Below are 20,230 nucleotides of genomic sequence, written 5' to 3'. Positions count from 1 at the left end.
AAGGAAGCCGAGGTGCCGGACGGGCACGGGGCGCGGGCAGGAAGCGGGGAGGGGCGGCGGGCGGGGGCTCCGGAAAAACGCCCCGACTTCCTGCCCGCCAGAGCCAGGAAGCCGGAGTCGGGACACCGGGCCCGGGATCCCCGAGCCCGACCTCGGGCGCCTCGCCGGTCACTTCCCCGCGCGGACACCAGGTACACTGTCCCTGGCCCCGCCCGGCCTCCTCCCGCCGCCGCCGCAGGGAGGAGCAGGGAGGGGACCGGGCGCCGAGGGCCTCCCCCAGGGTGCGCCCAGTGAACCTGCAGCCGCCTTTCTCTGGCCTCGGTTTTCTCATCTGTCAAAGAGAGCAAAGAGAAAACCCGGCGCGTTGGCGTCCGCCTGTCATCCCAGGAGTTGGGAAGCAGAGACAGGAGGATTGCCATGAGTTCGAGGTCAGCTTGGGCGACCTAGCATGAACCTGCCTCAAAAGGAGAAAACAAAACAGAGAGAGAGAGAGAGCGCACTTGTCGAGAGCACAGTAGATAGAGATGAGATCCAGGCTCCCAGCGCAGAACACTCATTTATCAGCAGGGAAACTGAGGCCCAGGGAGTCGGACTGCCTTGTCGTAGGGACAGAGCAGCTGGGACTTGAACTCGAAGCTGTTTCCTGTAAAGAGCTGTCCCTGCGATCATGGATGCTTGATTACAGCTCCCTAAAATAAACAAATATCTCTGCAGTCCATTTTAAAGCCGAGACTTACAGAGCGTTAAACACGTCTTAGAAAGCTTTTTTTCCTTACCCTCTCTGTGTTATTAATTATACTCTGGGAGATGGTTGTAGGGGAGAGAACCGGAAACATATCCTCATTGAACAGATGGGAAGACTGAGGCCTAAAAGGAAGTCATTGCATTTTGCAGGTTAGTCTATCAGGAGGAAATATATGCTCGAGCGCATAAGTGTTTTATGCTTTTGTTTGTGTGTGTGTGTGTGTATATATGTGGGGGGTTCTATTTTTGTTTTGTTTTTTCTTTCCAATTACAGCGGGAGGAGTTGACAGTGGTGACAGAGGGTATACAAGCATTTGGAATTTAATAGGTCCGAGTTGGGGAGGTAGAGCTCATGTGAGGTCCCGATAGGTGCTTAGGACCTGAGCGACTTGAAGTTGAGCCCTAACCAGGCGCTGGAACCATGCACCACTCCTGCTAAGGGGGCGGGGCCCAGGAGAGTGACAGGGGCAGTCGAAATACGGAAACGAGGGTCCTCCAAAGCAGACCAGAGCGGCCCTATCGGGCCAGCGTGGCGCCGTGTAGTACGATACCCGCCGGCGGGAGGAGTGGAGTTGCCGAGGCCGGAGAGTGGTAGGAGGCGGGCTAGAGCGGCCGGAGGGAGGAGTGGAGCTGGACGCAAAGGCGTCCTCTGGCTCGGCTAGAGCGACTCTGCGGCACGGGTGGGGGAACCTGGAGCTAGAGCGAGGAGGCTTCGGTTCCTGAGGCTGCAGTGGCTTGCTTCTCTTCCCATCCGACAGGTGAGATAGGCAGCCCTTGGCTGCCGTGAAACCTGACCCCACACGTCTTCCCTGCCACCCACACCACCACCGCTGCAGAATTAGTGAGCGCCTGTGTAGATCAGCCACGTCCCACGTAAGATTTAGGACTCGTGAAGACCCGCCACGTTACATAGGTCTATAAGAGCTCACATACCTTCCAGGTTTCGAGCTTACATACCTTCCAGGTTTCAGGAAGCCTTTCACGGAGACCCGGCTTTTAACATAAGCATAGGCTTCTCATAGATCAAGGCAGGGCCCTACAGAACCCACCACACACCACTATCGAGGTCCCATAAACCATTAGTTTTCCCTTTAGAATCACCATCTCTCTGGATTCTTGAGGCCCACTATATGTCAAATAGAATGTGGGGTTGTATACATTCCAGGGCCCTCGTAGTTTTTTCAAGGCTCCCAGAGGTTCTTGGAGACCTGAATAATCCAGTCCAAAAGGCTTGTTGAATGTGAGCCCTTAGGACCCAGGCGCCTTTATGTGTTTACTTCTACAGGACCCCCGCCCCCCATACACACACACACACACACACACACACACACACACACTGCATAGACCTAAACCTGCCCTGACTTCCCCTGTCCACCCCACCTCCAGAGCCTCAAGTGCAAAATGCTCCCTCTGCCGGACAGTAGTGGACTTTGTCAGTTGCTTCATTTTGCCAGCTTTACCTATATCTATTCAAATCCTCTTTGAGCCCAGGCTTCTGGAGCTGCTGGGTCCATCCTGGGTGTCTGCAGAAGTCACGGCAGCCACATGACCTTTCCAGGCACCATCAGACCTGATGTATCTCAGAATAGATGCACATTTTAGTATTGCAAGGTCAAAGTGTGTGTGTGTGTGTGTGTGTGTGTGTGTGTGTAGCAATGTTGTGTGCTGAATGTTTAAACTGTGGAACCAGACTGCCTGAACCTGAATCCTGGCTCTGACTCTTATAAGACATGCCTCAATTTCCCCCCACTGTAAATCAGCAATAAGAATAATAGTTGACACCCTCCTCTCCTAAAACAAACCAAAATAATGCTGGCCTCATTGGGTCAGTAAGAGGATTAAATTCATTAACATCTGTAGACAGACCCTGAACCCTGCATAGAAACTAAGCCTGTGTGTGCGGTCTTTGCTGTGTCTGACACATACTGAGAACACATGAGTGGCAGCCATTGTTCCTTATTACTGTGATGGGGAGGATGAAGGTAATGCATGTTAACTGTGTGAGAGAGTCAGGGTCGTCTGGTGACCATTTGTTCAAATTTCGTACCTCCCTTGGCTTCTCTTTTCTTTGGTGGGGGATGAGGTAATAAAGACTTAAGCGTGAGAGTTACAGGGGCCACTCTGAATGATGCGTACAGGCCAGTATGGTGGCACACGCCTTTGATCCCAGCACTGGGAAGGAGGAGACAAGTGGCTCTCTTGATTCAAGGCTGGCCTGCTCTGCAGAGTTCCAAGATAGTCAGGGCTACACAGATAAACCCTGTCTCCTGTCTAAGAAAGAAAGAGAGAGAGAGAGAGGAAGGAAGGAAGGACAAACAAGCATTCTGTCATTGAGCTACACCCCCAAGCCCTCCTTGGCTCCTTTGGGGTCTGTCAGGTGAATATATTTCCTGCTAACTGAGATGAGCATGGGAGTTCCTGGTCTGTGGTCATGGCTTCTAACCTAGAAGGTCTGGCTGGAAAGGGTGGTGTTTTGAAGGCCTCATGTTTCTCAGGGGATGAGTGTAAATGAGTGCTTGTAGCTGGGGAGGTATTGCAGTTGATGGGACTAGACAGAGTGCTTCTCTCCAATAGTACTAGAACTCGAGACACCAAGACAGGAGGATGGCCGCAAGCTTGAGGCCAGTCTACAGAGTGAGATCCTGTCTAGAAAAAAGAAAAGCAAAAACTGAATTGATATACCCAGAACAGTTCTTCCGTACTAGATGGGCTTGTCTCTCATAAGCTGACTTTGTTGGCAAGTGTATTTATTAAACACTCACCAGTGTTCACATCTTGACATTAGCTGAGCTTTTATGGTGGACAGATACAGCTTCTGAGGGAGAGTACAAATGATGCCTGCTTGGTGGAACCCCCAGCCATGACTTCTGGACACTACAGAAAGCATCTTTGGCAGAAGTCAGAATCATAGCAACGGTTCATTGAGTGCTAGGGAGGAGGCTCCTGGAAGAGAGAGAAGGGCGGGTCCCGGGCAGCCAGAGTTATAAATAGCTTTGGGGTGTGGGGACCCGCCCCCTACTGGTCCACCCCACACTCTTTCCACCATTCCTTCCCTCCTGACACTGATCCACACAGCATTAGTCAGACTAATTAGGGTCTGGAAGATGCTGATGAAACGGGAGAGTAGAGGGAAGATGGGATGGGGAGAGAGGATAGAGACGCAGTGTGGAGCTGGACCGAACCAACACCAGCTGTGAAAGGACAGCTGTCCTGAGGTGGGGGAGGAGAGATAGGGAGGCAGAGGAGGGGCCAGCAGAGGTGATAGGAAGGATGAGGTGGATCTGGGAGGAGAGGTGGAGTCACGGACTCATATTGAAGGGGAGCGGCATGCCCCTGAGGGCAGGCTGCTGAGCCCCACCGCCTCCATCATCTTTCAGGGACCAAAGCTACCAAAGCTGGGAACTGAAGGGGACCATGGGGCCCAAGAGCTCAGTGTGTCTGATAGAGAGGGACTCGGTTTTGTTTTCTCGTGTAGAGGGCGTTGGAGGTTGGGGGTTCACCATTGACATTTCCTGTCACAGGAAATGGGGCTGGTGGGTTCAGAGGCAACATCCTGGCCCAGGCCTGCCACAGATCACAGTGTATCACACCGCCCCATACTCTTCCTACCTTCTCCTAAGGGCTGGGCTTTTCATTTGGCTTGTTCCAAAGTCCCTCCCCCTTGAGGGCTAGCCAGCCCTCTGGGTCCCTGGTCCTTCGTTCTTTAGTGACCCAAATTAGTGGTTTTACCCACAGCCACTCAGCCCACCCATGGACCCATGCTCCTGGCCTCCAGCACCCGCCCGCCCCGCTTGGTCTCTCCGCCTCAGCTGGGCTGAGAAGAGCTCTTTGTCGCCACACAGAGGCTCCATTGAGTTTAGGAGGCTGGGGGGTGGGGGGTGTTTACTCACCTTCCGCACCTGGGCCAGGAATCTGTGAGTAACTGCCCAGCCTCGGGCACTTCCTCCCCACCCCTAACTGCTCCTCCTCTCCGCAGCCCGGCGGAGTCCTGGAGATGGGAGAAGTCGCCGGAGGGGCGGTGAGTGCTGCGCGTGAGGGGAGAAGATCTGAGCCAAGGTGAGGGAGCTCTGGTGCTCTGTGAGGTAGGGAGCCCTGTGAATTGAAACCAGGTGGTGTCCCCTTGCAGGCCCCAGGGCCTCCCCGGTCTGGCCTGGTGTCCATCATCATCGGGGCGGAGGATGAGGATTTTGAGAACGAGCTGGAGGCGGTAAGCAGGGTGGAGTGGGAGAGTATCCACCAAGGACCCAGTTCTCCCTCCTGTTCTCCCTCCTGGGATGTGTCCTCTCTGCTCACATTGTCATCTCCCACCCCATGTGTAACCGACTATAGTATTCCCACCCATCTCACTCTAACCCCAGATTATCACCACCCCTCCCCCATTTGACTCACATCCCTTCTCAGGACCGGCTCAGGAACATCAGGTCTTATTTATCCCTTCTTCCCAACTTCTTGTCCATACTGTCTGGGTTGTAGGCCCATCCACCCCCATTTCCCTGTTGTGAAACCATTGAGAGGTGCAAGAGACTGGGTAGGGCAAGCCTAGGATGTCCCTTCTTTCTCCTTGGCACTCAGCTCCCTTGTCCCCACCCTCCAGAACTCAGAAGATCAAAACAGCCAGTTCCAGAGCCTGGAGCAAGTGAAGCGCCGCCCTGCCCACCTTATGGCCCTCCTGCAGCATGTGGCCCTGCAGTTTGAGCCAGGACCGCTGGTGAGGATGGAGCGGCGGGGCAGAGCAGGAACGAGGCTGGGCAACTAAGAGGTCTGGAAAGTCCAGAACACAGCATGAGTTATCGAAATAGGGCCCCAGACAAGATGGGAAAAGCAGGCATATGATCTAGACAGGTTTGCAGATGCCCGGGTGAGCCGCAGTAAGCAGGGATCCCAGGCCTGAGTGCTTACAGCAGAACCCAGCATCCTGACAGATGCCATGTCCCGCCCTTTTCAAGCATCTCCAGCTGGTAACACTGACCTTGGTGGTGGGGAGGGTTGGGGGGTGGCAGCAAGGCCGTCTCAGCAGATGTCACCAGTCCTGCATCAAGGAGTTGGTTCCCTTAGCCATCTAGACTTAGAGAACGCCTCAGACCTTGATCCAAATACCCAGACAAACTCCATGTGTTTGCTAACCTAGAAACGTCCTGAGCCTGCCATGATAATACACACCTGTGATCCTAGCACATTAGACGCTGAGGCAGGAGGATAGCCACACCTTCATAGACAGCTAAGGCTGCTACATGGCAAGACTGGACGTCAAACAAAAGAAACTTCCAGGGCCAGGCAGGAGACACCAGGGAGACACAGATATAGAACTGTGTGGTCCAGAAACACCTATAAAGTAGAAACCCCAGTCCCTGACTTAGCAAGAAGCCACCGTACTGGCTGGGAGTGGGTGGGGGGCTGTGTAGGTAGGTGGGTGGGAGCATGGACAGTTAGGCCTCTTACTAAGAAGACTGGATACTTCCCAGCACAAGCTACTTGGCAAGGGATGTCCGAGGGTCTTGCACTACATGAAAATGCACGCAGAATCTCCCCCAACCGAAACTAGGAGACTAACAGAAATCACAGGCAGGGACACCCGGGGTGAAGAAAGACGGACACAGGAGGGCTGGGGATGTAGCTCAGGTGGTAGGAGGTATGCCTAGCGAGTACAGAGGCCTGGGTTAGAGCCTGGCATTGCATAAAGCAAGCACAGTGATGCAGGCTGGTGATCCCAGCACTCGGCAGAAGAGGAGGATCCTCGGCTACTTAGCAACTTTGAGGCCAGCCTGGGCTACATGAGATCTTGTCTCAAGAAAAAGGCATGAACTGGAAGGCTAGGGCTAGTTGTCCTGACACCAGGCTTTAGGAACTAGTGGAAAATTGATACAGTCTCTCCATCTACGTTCTTGGAAAAAGCAGCCATCCCTCCTGGGTACACAGAGGCTGTCTTTGCCTAGGCGTTGGAGCTCAGGTGTTTCCTATCCTAGCCCTACTTAACTCAAGGAACTGGGAAGTGCTCTGTTTGACCCAATGGCTTCTGGCTGGGGGAGTTGCTCTTATGCAGCTTCCTCACCCGCCATAGTATGGGGCAAGAATGGAAAGAGCAGACATAGATGTGTCAACCAGTAAATGTAAAATGTTCTGCTGCCAGTCAGTGATGGTGTGTGCCGTTAGTCCCAGCACTCAGGAGGCAGAGGCAGGCGGATCTCTGACTTTGTAAGGCCAGCCTGGTCTACAGAGGAATTCCAGGCAACCACAGCTACACGGAGAAGCCCTGTCTCAAGAAACCAAAGACAAAAAAAAAGATCTGCCTGCACAGGAGTATCCCCAAGCACCACCAGTAAGGACATGTCACTTGCCAGGCAGCAGCTGTGGGAGCCAGCCAGTCCCTGTGCATTTCCAGTGTCAGCCACCAAAGACTGGCACACAGGCAACCTCAGGAGATGGCCTGGCAAGAATGAGTGCACCCCACTTGTCTACCCATCTACTGTCTGTCCCTCACCGCCCTGCACCCTAGGCAGATTGCCAGAGACAGCTGCCTACATTTGAGCCTGGCTTTACCATGTGACATTGAGCAGGGATGTTTATTCATTGTTGGTATTGGGGATTGAACTCAGGGCCTTAGCTATTCGAGGCAAGCACTCTGCCACTGAGCTGCCTCCCAAGCCCTCGTTATTTTTATCGTGTGTATATGTGTGTGATGTGGTGTATGTGTGTTCATTTGGGTATGTGCATATATGTGTACATATGCATTGTATGTAGAAGCCAGTGGCCAACATCAAGATTCCTTGATCTCTTCCCACCTTATTTTCTCTCTCCTTTTTAAATTTTATCCCATTTATTTCTTTGTTTGTTTGTTTGAGACAGGGTCTCTCTCTTATGTAGCCCTGGCTGTCCTGGAGCTCACTGTGTAGACCAGGCTGGCTTTGAGCTTATAGTGAGCCGCCTGCTTCTGACTCCCAAGTGTTAGAATTAAAGTCACACACCACTACCCCCCAGCTCTGTCTAAAACTGTTTTTAATGAATGTTTATTTATTTTCTGTACGAACATGTGTGTGGGTGCCTGTGTTTGGATACATCCATGGCATCGCACAAGTATGGAGATCGTAGGACAGCCTCTAAGAGGTCATAGGACAGCCTCTAGGAGTCTCTCCTCCCATCATGGAATTCCCAGGGATTGAACTCCAGTTGTCAGGCCTGGTAGTAGGCAGAGCTAAGCCATCTCTATGGTCCCACCTTATTTTTGAGACAGGGTCTCCTGACCAGGGAGCTCATCTGGTTGAGATTGGCAAGGCTGCGGAGCATGAGCTCCGGGAACTGCCCCCAAGGTCTAAAGGCACAGGCTGCCAGGCTTGGCTTTTACATCAGAGCTGGAGATGCAACGATGCTTCCCTTCTGAGTTATCCCTGTAACCCATATTCTGCTCTTTCTAAAGAGGGTCTTTCTTATACAGAGCCATGAACTTGAAATGGTCCTCCTGCTTCTGCTTCCGAGCAGGCGTTGGGAGGTGCCGGCAGTGCTGGCTTTACCTTGTATTTTGAGATAAGGTTTCTCCAAGTTGCCCAGGGCTGCCCTTGAACCTTCGATCCTTTGACCATGAAGCTTAAGCTGTTTTCTCTCTTTCCTTTTGGTGGTATTTTGTTTTTTTTTTTTTTTTTTTTGAGACAGGGATTTTGAACTCCTCCCTGGTTTTCCTGCCTGAAGTCCCCAGGGATGGATGTGCAGGCCAGTGCCAAGGCACTAAGCCTTGAACTCCCAATTCCACACAGTTGTTTTTAGAAACAGGCAGGATCTCGTATAGCCTAGCCTGGCCCCACACTCACAAGTGTTCAAGGATGACCTTGAACTCCTGATCCTTCCTCCTGCCTCTATCTGGACAGTGAGGGGACCGTAGTCATGCACCACTACACCTGGGTTCAAGGTTCCCACCGGCAAAATGGTGATAATGGTGGGCTCAGTGATGGGGCAGGTTCCTAAATAACCTCTGGTCATTAGACCCAAATCCTCAGAATAGCTAGTAGAGATAGGTAGAAGTAAGAATTGTAAAGGAATAAGGAAGTATGCATAGCGATGACCCTGGGGAGTCTCAGGAGACCACCTGGACAGCTGGGCTAGAAGTCAGAGTGTCCTTCACAGATGCCATGGCTGCACCCCACAGCATACAGTGGTCACAAAGCTGCTTAGGCTATCCAAAGAGGGAGTGTGGTGGTTGGGGCCGGGAGAAAGAGTCCTGCTCTGTGTGTCCCCAGCTCTGCTGCCTGCATGCAGACATGCTGAGCTCTCTGGGCCCCAAAGAAGCCAAGAAGGCCTTCCTCGACTTCTATCACAGTTTCCTGGAGAAGACTGCGGTGAGATGCCTCCCAGCTGCCCCTGTCCCTCTCCCAGTGTCCACCTGTGGCGGTGCCTGCCAATGTGGGGCCTCCTCAGTGTCTTCCCCCAGACCCTTCCCACCAAGGTCTCCTGAGATACATCTGCCACCTTACTCCTTTCTCCCCTGAGCAGGTTCTCCGGGTGCCGGTCCCTCCCAATGTCGCTTTTGAACTTGGTAAGAAGAGGAGGGGTCTGGGGATAAGAGAGGTTTTCTGACCCTGGAGACCCGTGGGATGGAAGCCATGATTCAGTCATTCATTTTTGGTGGTGGCAGCACAGGGAGATATTAGAATCCATGGGTGGGGACCATGATCCAAGTAGGTTGGGAGCCAGGACCCCTGGAATGTGGCCCCCAGCCCTTGCATGCATGTCTGTAGATCGTACTCGGCCTGATCTGATCTCTGAGGATGTCCAGAGGCGGTTCATACAAGAGGTAGTGCAGAGCCAGCAGACAGCCGTGAGCCGTCAGCTAGAGGACTTCCGCTCCAAGCGGCTCATGGGCATGACGCCCTGGGAGCAGGAACTGAGCCTGCTGGAGCCCTGGATTGGGAAAGACCGAGGCAACTATGAAGCCCGGGAGCGGCATGTTGCGGAGCGGCTGCTGTCCCACCTGGAGGAGACCCAGTAAGTGGGCACTGAGATCCTGGTTCCAGTGTGGGTCTGCCTCGGTGTCAGTCTCAGTGTCTGTATTCTTGCCTCAGCCTAACTCTTAGAACTCTGGGGTTCCATTGAAGTTTCTGGGCCTTGTCCATGGTCATGTGTTTGGGTCTAGCGCTTGTGTCCTCTGGAATGGACCTTCCGAGGTCACTTTCCCTTCTGCTTGCCCTGCTTACTGGAGAGATGGCAGCCCAGAAGTGAGCCTCCTTGGACAGGGAAGCCAGGTTTTGTGATTTCATTGTAAACTTTTCTTTGCAGGCATACCATCTCTACAGATGAAGAGAAAAGGTGACAGCTGTGGGGAGTGTCCTGAAAAACAGGCATGGTCTGGACCAGAGGGAGGCCATGGCATCTCTGGGGTGGCACCCTCACTCCTGGCTTTGGGAGCCACCCCTCTCCTCCAACCACAGGAAATGCTTGAGGGGTTGTGGGGGACTGTGTCTTTGTCATTGTGGACATAGTGTGCTCCTGTGTGTCTGCCCCGGGAACCCTTACCTCACTGTCTTCTCCCCTTAGTGCTGCTGTGGTCACTGCCATCAGCCTGTATATGCGCCACCTTGGAGTCCGGACCAAGAGTGGGGACAAGAAGTCGGGAAGGAACTTCTTCCGGAAAAAGGTGCTGAGGTCAAGTCTGGCCCTGTCCTTTCTAAGAATCTTCCCGGGTGCCAGCAGTCACTTTCTGCTTGATGTCATTTTGGAAACCACAGTCTTCCTTTTCATCATCTTCCCACAGGTGATGGGGAATCGGAGGTCAGATGAACCCCCAAAGACAAAGAAAGGGCTGAGCAGTATCCTAGATCCTGCACGTTGGAACCGGGGAGAGCCATCTGGTAAGAGGGCTAGCCCCACCCTTGCCCACCCTGTTTGTCCCAGGCCAAGCTCACTGTCCCACTTTTGTTTCAGCTCCAGATTGTCGACATCTAAAGGTCGAAGCTGATGGTAATGAACCTGTAGTTAGGGTGTCTATCCAGGGCTGAGGGAGGAGGGCTGGGGTCTGGAGCCCTGGGTCTGAGGGAGGAGGGCTAGGGTCTGGAGCCCTGGGTCTGAGGGAGGAGGGCTGGAGTCTGGAGCCCTGGGTCTGAGGGAGGAGGGCTGGGGTCTGGAGCCCTGGGTCTGAGGAAGAAGTAGAGAGTATGTAGAGAACTGAGCATGGGAGGAGGGGGTCTCTGGTGTGGAAGACAGCCAAGAGCACAGTGTCATAGTTCCCCTGGGTGCAGTAGCAGATGGGACTGGATGCCTCTGTTTATTTCCCGTTTTCATTCTTCCTTGCCGTCTTTCCAGCAGAGAAGCCAGGCCCTGCAGACCGGAAGGGAGGCCTGGGTATGTCTTCTCGGGACAGGACTGTTGGGACTCCTGGACAGGACAACCCAGGAGTCTCCCTGCACCCTCTGTCTACAGACAGCGTCGACTCCCGGGAACCAGGTAAGCGATTCTGAGTCGGGACAGGAGAACCACAAGCCCCGCAGCCCTACTTGGATGAAAGCCCCTGTCCCATTGAGATCTCTCCTTTGTTCTCCGCTTCTTTTCCAGCTCCTGGTCAGGGGTAGTAATTGCCCTCTGCCTTAGTTTACCCTTTGGGCTCTGACCTCTGTGTTGGTGTCATGTATCCCTGGTCTAGGTTTCTAGTGTTGTTGTCATTTGGGGCTTTGGTTCTGTCACTGGGGGGTTGGAACTCTCCTCTTCACACATGGCAGGGGAGCTCTCTGCCACCAAGCTACACCCCTAACCCCCACTGCTGGACTCTAGTTCTGTGACAACGCCCCCTCCTTCTGGTGCTAGCCCTGCTCCAGTGTTCTGAGGTCTGACCGTGTTTCTGTCCTCTCACACTGAATACTGCATGGGTAGGTGGTTAATGGCCAGGCACTGAATGTCTTCTAGCCCTCCCTCAGTGCACAGGTCAGGGAGACTGAGACAACTACAGGGCAGAACTCCACATCAGAGACCTTCCAAGCAGCTCTCTTCTTCCCACTCACACCCCTCTATCCATAGGTGTGGATACCCCGCAGGAGCCAGGGGACACACCCCCACAGGGCCCTACCAGCCTGGAGCCCCTGGCGCCCCCAGAGAGCACAGAGGACAATGGCGAGACTGAGAGGTGCCTGCTGCGGTGCTGGGAGGGCCTGGGCAGGGCAGGGCAGGGCAGCATAGAAGGCCCGGGGAGGGTGCTTGGGATTGCTGCTGCAGTCTGCACCCGCCTGTCCCAGTCATCTCTGCTGCCGGACCTCCCTCTTCTGCCTGTCTCTGGGCTTCTTCCGTCCTCACCTTCCCCTCCTCCCCTCTTCCTCCTTCTTCTCCTTACCCTCTGTTTCCGGCCTTCTCTGGCCAGGTTCTCCTGGGCTCCACCTCGGTCCCACTCAGCTTCCTTCCTCTCTCTCATTCCCACCATCTCCCTCTTCTCAGTCAGCTCTGCCTCCCTCATGGCCCTGCTCCTGGTGTCCCTTGCCCCCTCTGTGCTCCAAGCTGCAGTGTCCTGGGGGCCTTGTCCCCCTCACAGTTGGGGGGCAGGTTCTGCCCCCTGCCGGTCCTTGTGCTGCTGCTTCGGGGAACCCTTGGTGGGTGTGGGGAGCTGGGCTGGGCACACCTGGTCCACCTCTGACCCTGTTGCCCTCTCTCCCCAGAAGGTGGAAGAGGTGGGTGCCTGGGCCCTGGGTGGGGGGAGGGCCAGCCCTCCCCCATTTCTCCCAGCCCCTCCCCCTCCCCATGGCCACCTCCTCCCCTTCACCCCCTGTGAGGGGAGGGGTGGGTAGGTACGTCACCCTCCCGATTGAGCTAAGTATGGAAATCCTTTTCTCCTTGTCCCTTTCCCTGACCCCAGCCTCAGGGAAGGGAGGGGGCTGGTCCTGTGGGCCACAGTGGGTTTTGATCCACCCACCACATTTCAGTACCCTTGGGGCCACTCCCAACCCCAGGTACCTCCCCAAGTTCATTACTTCTGACCTTCTCTTCTCTCTTCTGTTGCTTGTTTCATCCCTGACCCGGTCTTCCCTGTCCCTGTCCTGGTCTGTCCTGTCTGTCCTGGTCTGTCCTGTCCCTGTCCCTGTCCCTGCCTGGTCTATCCTATCCCTGTCCCTGCCCTGGTCTCCCCTGTTGGCTGTCCTGTCTCTGTCCTGGTCTGTCCTGTCCCTGTCCTGTCTCTGTTCTGGTTTCCCCTGTCCCTGTCCTGGTCTGGTCTGTCCTGTCCCTGTCCCTGCCTGGTCTCCCCTGTTGGCTGTCTCTGTCCCGGCCTCTGCCTGACTCTGTCCTTGGCCTCGGGGTCCAGGCTATCAGGGCGTCTGGGACGCTCAGAGAGCCTGCGGGTGAGTGACCGCCGCCGGCCTTCCCGGGGCAGCCTCGGGGCTAAGGGCCGGGGTGGGGGCCGTTCCCGGAGCGACGTGGACATGGACCCGGGCTCCGCCACGGCCGTGCTTGGCCCCACCCGACGAGCCACGTACGTCATTTCCCCCTCATAAGCTAAGGAAGCCTAGAGAGTTGGGAGGTGGTGGGTTGATGCTAGACTCTCAAAGAAATAGACATCCAGCGTCTGAGGTTGCTCGGGCCAGCTGTGGACAGCATAGACCATTGAGGAGTTGGGAGGTGGGACACTGCAGTCTAGAGACCTGGGGAGAGGCGTCAAATGTCAAGGCCACAGAGGGCTTGTAACTGAAGAAGAGCAAGAGGCTCCCCTGGGGTGCTCCAGGATGGGGCTTAACAGTGCCTCTGTCCACAGCCCTGAGCCCGGAGATGATGGGGAGCCAGGACGGTCAGGCCTGGAACTGGAACCAGAAGAACCTCCTGGGTGGAGGGAACTCGTGCCCCCAGACACCCTGCTCAGTCTGCCCAAGAGCCAAGTGAAGCGGCAGGAGGTCATCAGCGGTGAGTGCTACTCTGGAGTCTGCACTGCAGCCAGGGGTGCGGCCAGTGCTGGCTGAGGCAGAGACTGAGAGCATGTGAGAGCAGCTGCTTTCCAACAGAAGCAGCTGGGTGCATAGGCTGTGGAACGGACTCAGTGTAAGTAAGCCAAGTGCCACTGTCAGCCAAGCGAGCGAGCGTGTGCCCAGAGACTGTGCTGTCAGTTGCTACCATCAGGGCTGTGCCTCCAGAGAAGGGGTGGCAGTGTAGACAGTGCTGATGTCTGGAGCCAGATACAGCAAAGCCTGTCATCCCAGCCACATGCCCTGGGGATCAGGTGGCCAGAGTTCAAGGCCAGGGCCCATGAGATGGCTTATTGGGTAAAAGGAGCCTGCTGCAAAGCCTGACAGCTACCAGGACCCACATGCTGAGAGAGAGCCACCTCCACAAGGTGTGTGTGAGTGTGTGTGTGTGTGTGTGATTTTTAAAAAAAAAAAAGATTTATTTATGAGCACACTGTAGTGTCTTCAAATACAACAGAAGAGGGCATCAGATCCCATTACAGATGGTTGTGAGCCACCATGTAGTTGCTGGGAATTGAACTCAGGACCTTTGGAAGAGCAGTCATTGCTCTTAACCACTGAGCCATCTCTCCAGCTCCAATTTATTTATCTATCTATCTATTTATTTATTAAGAAGGAAACATGAGCTCAGCAGTGGTGGCACATGCCTTTAATCCCATCACTTAGGAGGCAGAGGCAGGAGGATTTCTGAATTCGAGCCAGCCTGGTCTACAGAGTGAGTTCCAGGACAGCCAGGGCTATACAGAGAAACCCTGTCTCAAAAACAAAACAAAACAAAAAAGGAAATTCGCTTTCTTCTCAGCCCCTTGGGATCAGAAGCAGGTGATATCTGTGAGTTCTAGGCTGAACTGGACTACACACCAAGTCCCAGGACTCTGTCACAGGAGACTCTATCTCCAACCACCAAACCCAAAACAAACCAAAGAAGGAAAAAGGAGCTAGAGACAGTCTGAAACTGCTCCTGTCCTGCCTCTCTTGGGCTTCTTACTGTCAGCTGTTTGCTTTTTTAGGGGTCTTGCTTTTTGTTTTTTGGTTTTTGTTTTGTTTTGTTTGTATGTTTGTTTTTGAGACAGGGTCTTTAAACTAGCCCTGATTCTCCTGGAACTCACTCTGTAGACTAAGCCTTCCTTGAACAGATGGACATGTCTGCCACCCACATGCTGAGATTGAAGGCATGTCCCACCACACCCAGACATTTCCAACTTGTTTGCTTATTTGTTTGTTTTTAACTTAATCTTTCTTTTTATCCTACAAAGTCTCGTGACCTTGGTGGAGTAGTATCACTGGCTATTCTGTCCGCCTGCCTGAAACAGAAAACGAGAAAGGGTGTGTGTGTGTGTGTGTGTGTGTGTGTGAGCGCGCGCGTGCGCATGTGCGCACTCGAACTTTAGCACTCCTAAGTACCTACATAAGGCAGTAATGGCTCCACCCAGAATATGTTCTGACCTCACCAGTTTCTAGGGATCCTTCCTCAGCCTCTGCGTTCTCCCAGCATGCCTTTGAACCTTTCCCTCAGTTCTCAACCTGTGGGTCTTGACCCTTTTGGAGGTCACTTAGTGATATCCTGCATATCAGATATTTATATTACACTTCACAACAGTAGCAAAATGACAGTTATGACGCAGCAATGAAATAGTTCTATGGTTGGGGTCACCACAACATGAGGAACTATATTAACGGGTCACAGTGTTGGGCAGGTTGAGAACCTCTGCTCTAGAGCATGTACCCTCCCTTGTGATGCGTCCTATTTGGGGCCCACAGAGCTGCTCGTGACGGAGGCAGCTCACGTGCGCATGCTACGGGTACTGCATGACCTCTTCTACCAGCCCATGGCGGATGGAGGCTTCTTCCCTCTGGACGAGCTGCAGAACATCTTCCCGAGCCTGGATGAGCTTATCGAGGTGCACTGTGAGTGCCAGCCACAGCTCCCTTCTCCTGCACATCCCAGTACCAACTCCCTCCTCCAGGCCTCGCAGACCCAGAGCCTACCCACCCTTTGAGTATCTGCCACAGGCAGCCTGGCCTACTCCTGGGGACCACACATTCCTGTCCCCCACAGCATACACTCCAGAGGTATAGACACTAAACAAGCACACAAAATGTGTGACAGCCCACCAACCCCAAGGATCAAACACATAACTGCAGCCTGAGCCAGCAGCAACCTAAACCAGGCATTTCAGTCTCTTCTGCTCCAGTAAAGCCACCTCCTTTCCTGTGCCCCCTACCCTCAGCCCTGTTCCTCGATCGCTTGATGAAGCGGAGACAAGAGAGTGGCTACCTCATTGAGGAGATTGGCGATGTGCTACTGGCCCGGGTGAGGTGCCCTGACATGGTCCTACACACCCCAGAGACCTGGGCCCCAGGCCTGTGTACTTTTAGGCTTCCTAAAGTATGAGAACGTTTGGACAACCCGACCTGAGACCTTCCCTTGCCTGAATCTTCCTGCAGTTCGATGGCGCTGAGGGCTCATGGTTCCAGAAGATCTCCTCCCGCTTCTGCAGCCGCCAGTCATTCGCTCTAGAGCAGCTCAAAGCCAAGCAGCGCAAGGAGCCTCGGTTCTGTGCCTTTGTGCAGGTACAGTGGGTGGGACGCGAGGACACACTGTGGTGTCCTGGGGGTGAGGGTTGAGGGCTGGAACTGAACTCTGCCTCATAAGAGAGAAGGGCTGTGGGTGTGGCCCTGGGCTACCCCTGTGCTGCCTGCTTGCTCCTCAGGAAGCTGAGAGCCGCCCGAGATGCCGGCGCCTACAGTTAAAGGACATGATCCCCACCGAGATGCAGCGACTGACCAAGTACCCACTGCTGCTACAGAGCATCGGGCAGAACACAGGTACCCTCCCGGCCTTCCTCTGATCATGGCCGCTGAGTGAGGACATGCCAGGCTGACGATTCACACCCCTCCTTTTGCCTGCCCACAGAGGAGTCTACAGAACGAGGGAAAGTGGAGCTTGCAGCTGAGTGCTGCCGGGAGATTCTGCACCATGTCAATCAAGCCGTCCGTGACATGGAGGACCTGCTGGTGAGCTGCGGCCTGGCTCCACCCAGGACGGGGCATGGTGGGGAAAGTCCATGCACCTGGCTCAGAGGTCAGTGTCGAGGAGTCAGTTGGCCCTTGGTGTCTTCCTCTCAGAACTACTGGAGGTCAGACCTGGACCTCAGCCTGTCCCCTGCAGTTGGCCTTATTTCATTGCTTATCCATCCACCTTGGAGTCGCTGAGGGCCAGCCCCTGTGGCCCAGGTTTAGCTCCCTGTAACCCTCCTGTCTCTGTCCTAGCGGCTCAAGGATTACCAGCGGCGCCTGGACTTGACTCACCTACGGCAGAGCAGTGACCCTATGCTGAGCGAGTTCAAGGTGAACCCCTAGTCTTCCCTCAGCTCACCTTGGCCCTGCTGCCCTGGGGGTTCTTATGTACACTGTAGCTGAGACTGCATCCCGGGAGTCTCCACCCCCATCTCCTTCCCAAAGGGTGTCCATGGTGACCCCTGACCTCACTCCCTGGTCCTTGGCTGTTCAGCTGCCCTCCCCTCCCTTCATCACCTTAGCTGATTATGGCTCCTTCCTGCCTCAGAACCTGGACATCACTAAGAAGAAGTTGGTCCATGAAGGCCCCCTCACGTGGCGAGTGACCAAAGACAAAGCTATAGGTGAGTGCACCCAAAGGTGGCGGGGCCAGGGGTAGAGGCCAGGTGTGACATTGCCGCCTCACCCACAGAAGTGCACGTGCTCTTGCTGGACGACCTACTGCTGCTGCTCCAGCGCCAGGACGAGAGGCTGCTGCTCAAGTCCCACAGCCGGACGCTGACACCCACCCCTGACGGCAAAACTATGCTGCGGCCGGTGCTCCGGCTCACCTCTGCCATGACCCGAGAGGTGGCCACTGGTGAGCTGGGGCAGGTCATCTGAGCGCATTTGTCCTATGGCATGGGGAGTGGAACTCTGTAAGAGCCACAGAGCTCACTCTGGGGAGGAACAGAGACTTGGAAGGGTCCTAATGAGGCAGAACTGGGCAGGACTAAGTAAGGATGGCAGAGATGAGGCATAGACTGTCATTGCAGCACTTAAGAGGCTAAGGGAAGAGAGAGGAGCTTGAGTGTGAGGTCAGCTTGGGCTATAAAGGACCACCCTGCCTCAAGAAACTAAAAATAGCCATGCTTGGTGACACATGCCTTTAATCCCAGCACTCAAGAGGCAGAGGCAGGCATGATCTCTGAGTTCGAGGCCAGCCTGGTCTACAGAGTGAGTTCCGGGACAGCCAGGGCTACACAGAAAAACCCTGTCTGGAGAAACAACAACAAAATAAGAAACTAGGGGCTGGAGAGATGGCTCAGTGGGTAAGAGCACCCGACTGCTCTTCCGAAGGTCAGAAGTTCAAATCCCAGCAACCATATGGTGGCTCACAACCACCCGTAATGAGATCTGATGCCCTCTTCTGGTGCGTCTGAAGACAGCTACAGTGTATTACATGTAATAAATAAGTAAATAAATAAATCTTAAAAAAAAATAAATAAGAAACTAAAAATAAATAAAAATAGAGGGAACTGCCTACATTTGCAGAAGAGCATGGTCTGCCCCAAGGGTTTTCTGTTTTTTATTTTTTTCCACAATGCTGTCCCCTGCCCCCCTGTTTAGGAACTGTAGGTACTTGGAGCATAAGGCAGAAGCCAGGGCAGAGAGTTTTGCAAGCATTGCTGAGAGGTTGTGCTAGGGCCACTGGTGCCCTATGGAGGGCTCTCCAGGTGAAGGCAGCCTGGGCTCTGGGGCCTGATGTGATCAGGGCTGTGGAGGAAGACCTCAGGACAGTGAGTGTGTACTGTATCACATGAGGGGAGAGGAGCAGATGGCGCCCCAGAGGGGGCCACACTGGGAGCCCTAGCTCCAAGTCACATCTCTCCCCTCCCTATGCAGATCACAAAGCTTTCTACGTCATTTTTACCTGGGACCAGGAGGCCCAGATATATGAGCTGGTGGCACAGACATCGTCGGAACGCAAAAAGTGAGAGTCCCCAAGGATGGTGTGAAGGTGTGTCCCGCATAGGGTGGGGTTTAGGTGTGCTGACCACCTCTGGTCTTGTCCTGTCTCCCCAGCTGGTGTACCCTCATCACTGAGACTGCTGGATCCCTGAAGGTCCCTGCCCCTGCCTCCCGCCTCAAACCCCGGCCCAGCCCAAGCAGGTAAGGGTCGAGGAAAGAACTGGAGAAGCGGGCATGGGGATGCTTCCCTACACATCTACAGAACTTAAGCCCCAGAGCATGCACAGATGCGCGTGCTGAGTCAAGTGCAGCCTGCCTCCAGCTACCTATACCCCAACGTGCCCACCTTTGGGCCAGGGATATGGGGTCACCTGTCACTTCCCCCCCCAGCATCCGAGAACCTCTGCTCAGCAGCTCTGAGAATGGCACTGGAGGCACAGAGATGGCTCCAGCTGATGGTAAGTCTCAAGGTCACTGGCTAGGGGAGGTGAGAAGCCAGACAGGACCTGAGCATCCCTCTCCGTCTCCCTCCCCAGCCAGGACAGAGCGGCTCCTCAACGACCTCCTGCCCTTCTGCAGACCAGGCCCAGAGGGCCAGCTTGCTGCCACAGCCCTTCAGAAAGGTAGGCCAGCCCTGTACCCTCCAGGGCCAGTGTCTAGTGAAGTGGTGCCTCTGCTTGAACTAGTGAAAGGCTCCGTCCGTCTTTCAGATGTCTGTGTGTCCACGAATCAAGAAACCCACCCAAATGCCTTTCTTCTTTAGCTGCTCCCCGCCATGGGTGCTAAGTTCAGCTTCTCCAGCGCCAGGCCTCCTGCCCCTTGTGACCCTGTTCCTCTTGCCTTGGCCAGTACTGTCCCTGAAGCAGATCCTGTTAAGCACTGAGGAAGACAGTGGAGCAGGGCCTCCCCGCGATGGGGATGGGGTGCCTGGTGGTGGGGCCCCCGGCCCAGCGCACACCCAGGAGGTTGAGGAAAACCTGCTTAGCTTAGAGGTGACCATCAGACAACTGGAGGTATGCCGGGGGCCGGGGGTTGCCGGCTGGGCTCGGGCAGGCTGTGGAAGGCAATGCTTCATCTGTGATCCCCTCCAGGAGCTGGAAGAGGAATTTTGTCGCCTAAGACCCCTCCTGTCTCAGCTTGGGGGGACTCTGTCCCCCAACCTGGCTGCACCTGAACGCTCTGCTCAGACAGGTGAGTAGGGAACTGGGGTCAGGGTGCTGTTCTGAGAGCAGGAGGGGTAACCCTTACCCACCAGCCCTCTCTCCTCAACTCCTTTCCCTCCCTCTCTCCGTGTTGGTTACCCTCAGGCCTTTCATGAAGAGAAGAGTGGGGGAGAGGATGTGCACAGCTGCCACAGCATCTCACACCCCAGAGGCCCTGAGCAGACGGAGATTGGCTGAACTTGATAGCAGACCTGCTCGGGTTCCGGCCTCCCACTCTGGCCTCTGCCTTTCTCCCTCCTGCCTTCTGCTTGGGGAACTCAGGGCTTCACTCCCAGAGCACCCCCTTAATCCCCATTTTTCAGGCCATCTCAGTATTGCCTATGGGGGGGGTCACCCTCCTTCCCCTACCCCAAGTGCCTTTGCTATGTTTTTATATCC

At 54.7% G+C, this 20,230-nt stretch overlaps 1 protein-coding gene across 1 annotated transcript; it reads left to right on the top strand.

The window, feature by feature from the left end:
• The first annotated feature begins 34 nt into the window (after positions 1 to 34).
• Positions 35 to 19,803, top strand: Arhgef1 (Rho guanine nucleotide exchange factor 1). Its single transcript, XM_021166192.2, is given in 30 exon segments — positions 35 to 191; positions 4,721 to 4,762; positions 4,871 to 4,951; positions 5,339 to 5,452; positions 8,970 to 9,068; positions 9,223 to 9,265; positions 9,468 to 9,714; positions 10,006 to 10,035; positions 10,264 to 10,363; positions 10,481 to 10,577; positions 10,651 to 10,686; positions 11,029 to 11,169; positions 11,737 to 11,842; positions 13,007 to 13,174; positions 13,454 to 13,599; positions 15,420 to 15,566; positions 15,890 to 15,972; positions 16,107 to 16,232; positions 16,373 to 16,487; positions 16,576 to 16,676; positions 16,932 to 17,009; positions 17,227 to 17,302; positions 17,371 to 17,538; positions 18,564 to 18,651; positions 18,744 to 18,830; positions 19,020 to 19,087; positions 19,166 to 19,252; positions 19,479 to 19,642; positions 19,721 to 19,772; positions 19,775 to 19,803. Coding segments are annotated over 29 exon segments (2,901 nt in total). The 5' UTR covers positions 35 to 191; positions 4,721 to 4,738.
• Positions 19,804 to 20,230: the final 427 nt, after the last annotated feature.

The sequence above is a fragment of the Mus caroli genome, unplaced genomic scaffold, assembly GCF_978045245.1.
Source record: "Mus caroli unplaced genomic scaffold, Mus_caroli_1 scaffold_8, whole genome shotgun sequence".
Taxonomy (NCBI): Eukaryota; Metazoa; Chordata; class Mammalia; order Rodentia; family Muridae; genus Mus; species Mus caroli.
Note: the sequence above shows the minus strand (reverse complement) of the source record. Positions and strands in the feature narration are given on the sequence as shown.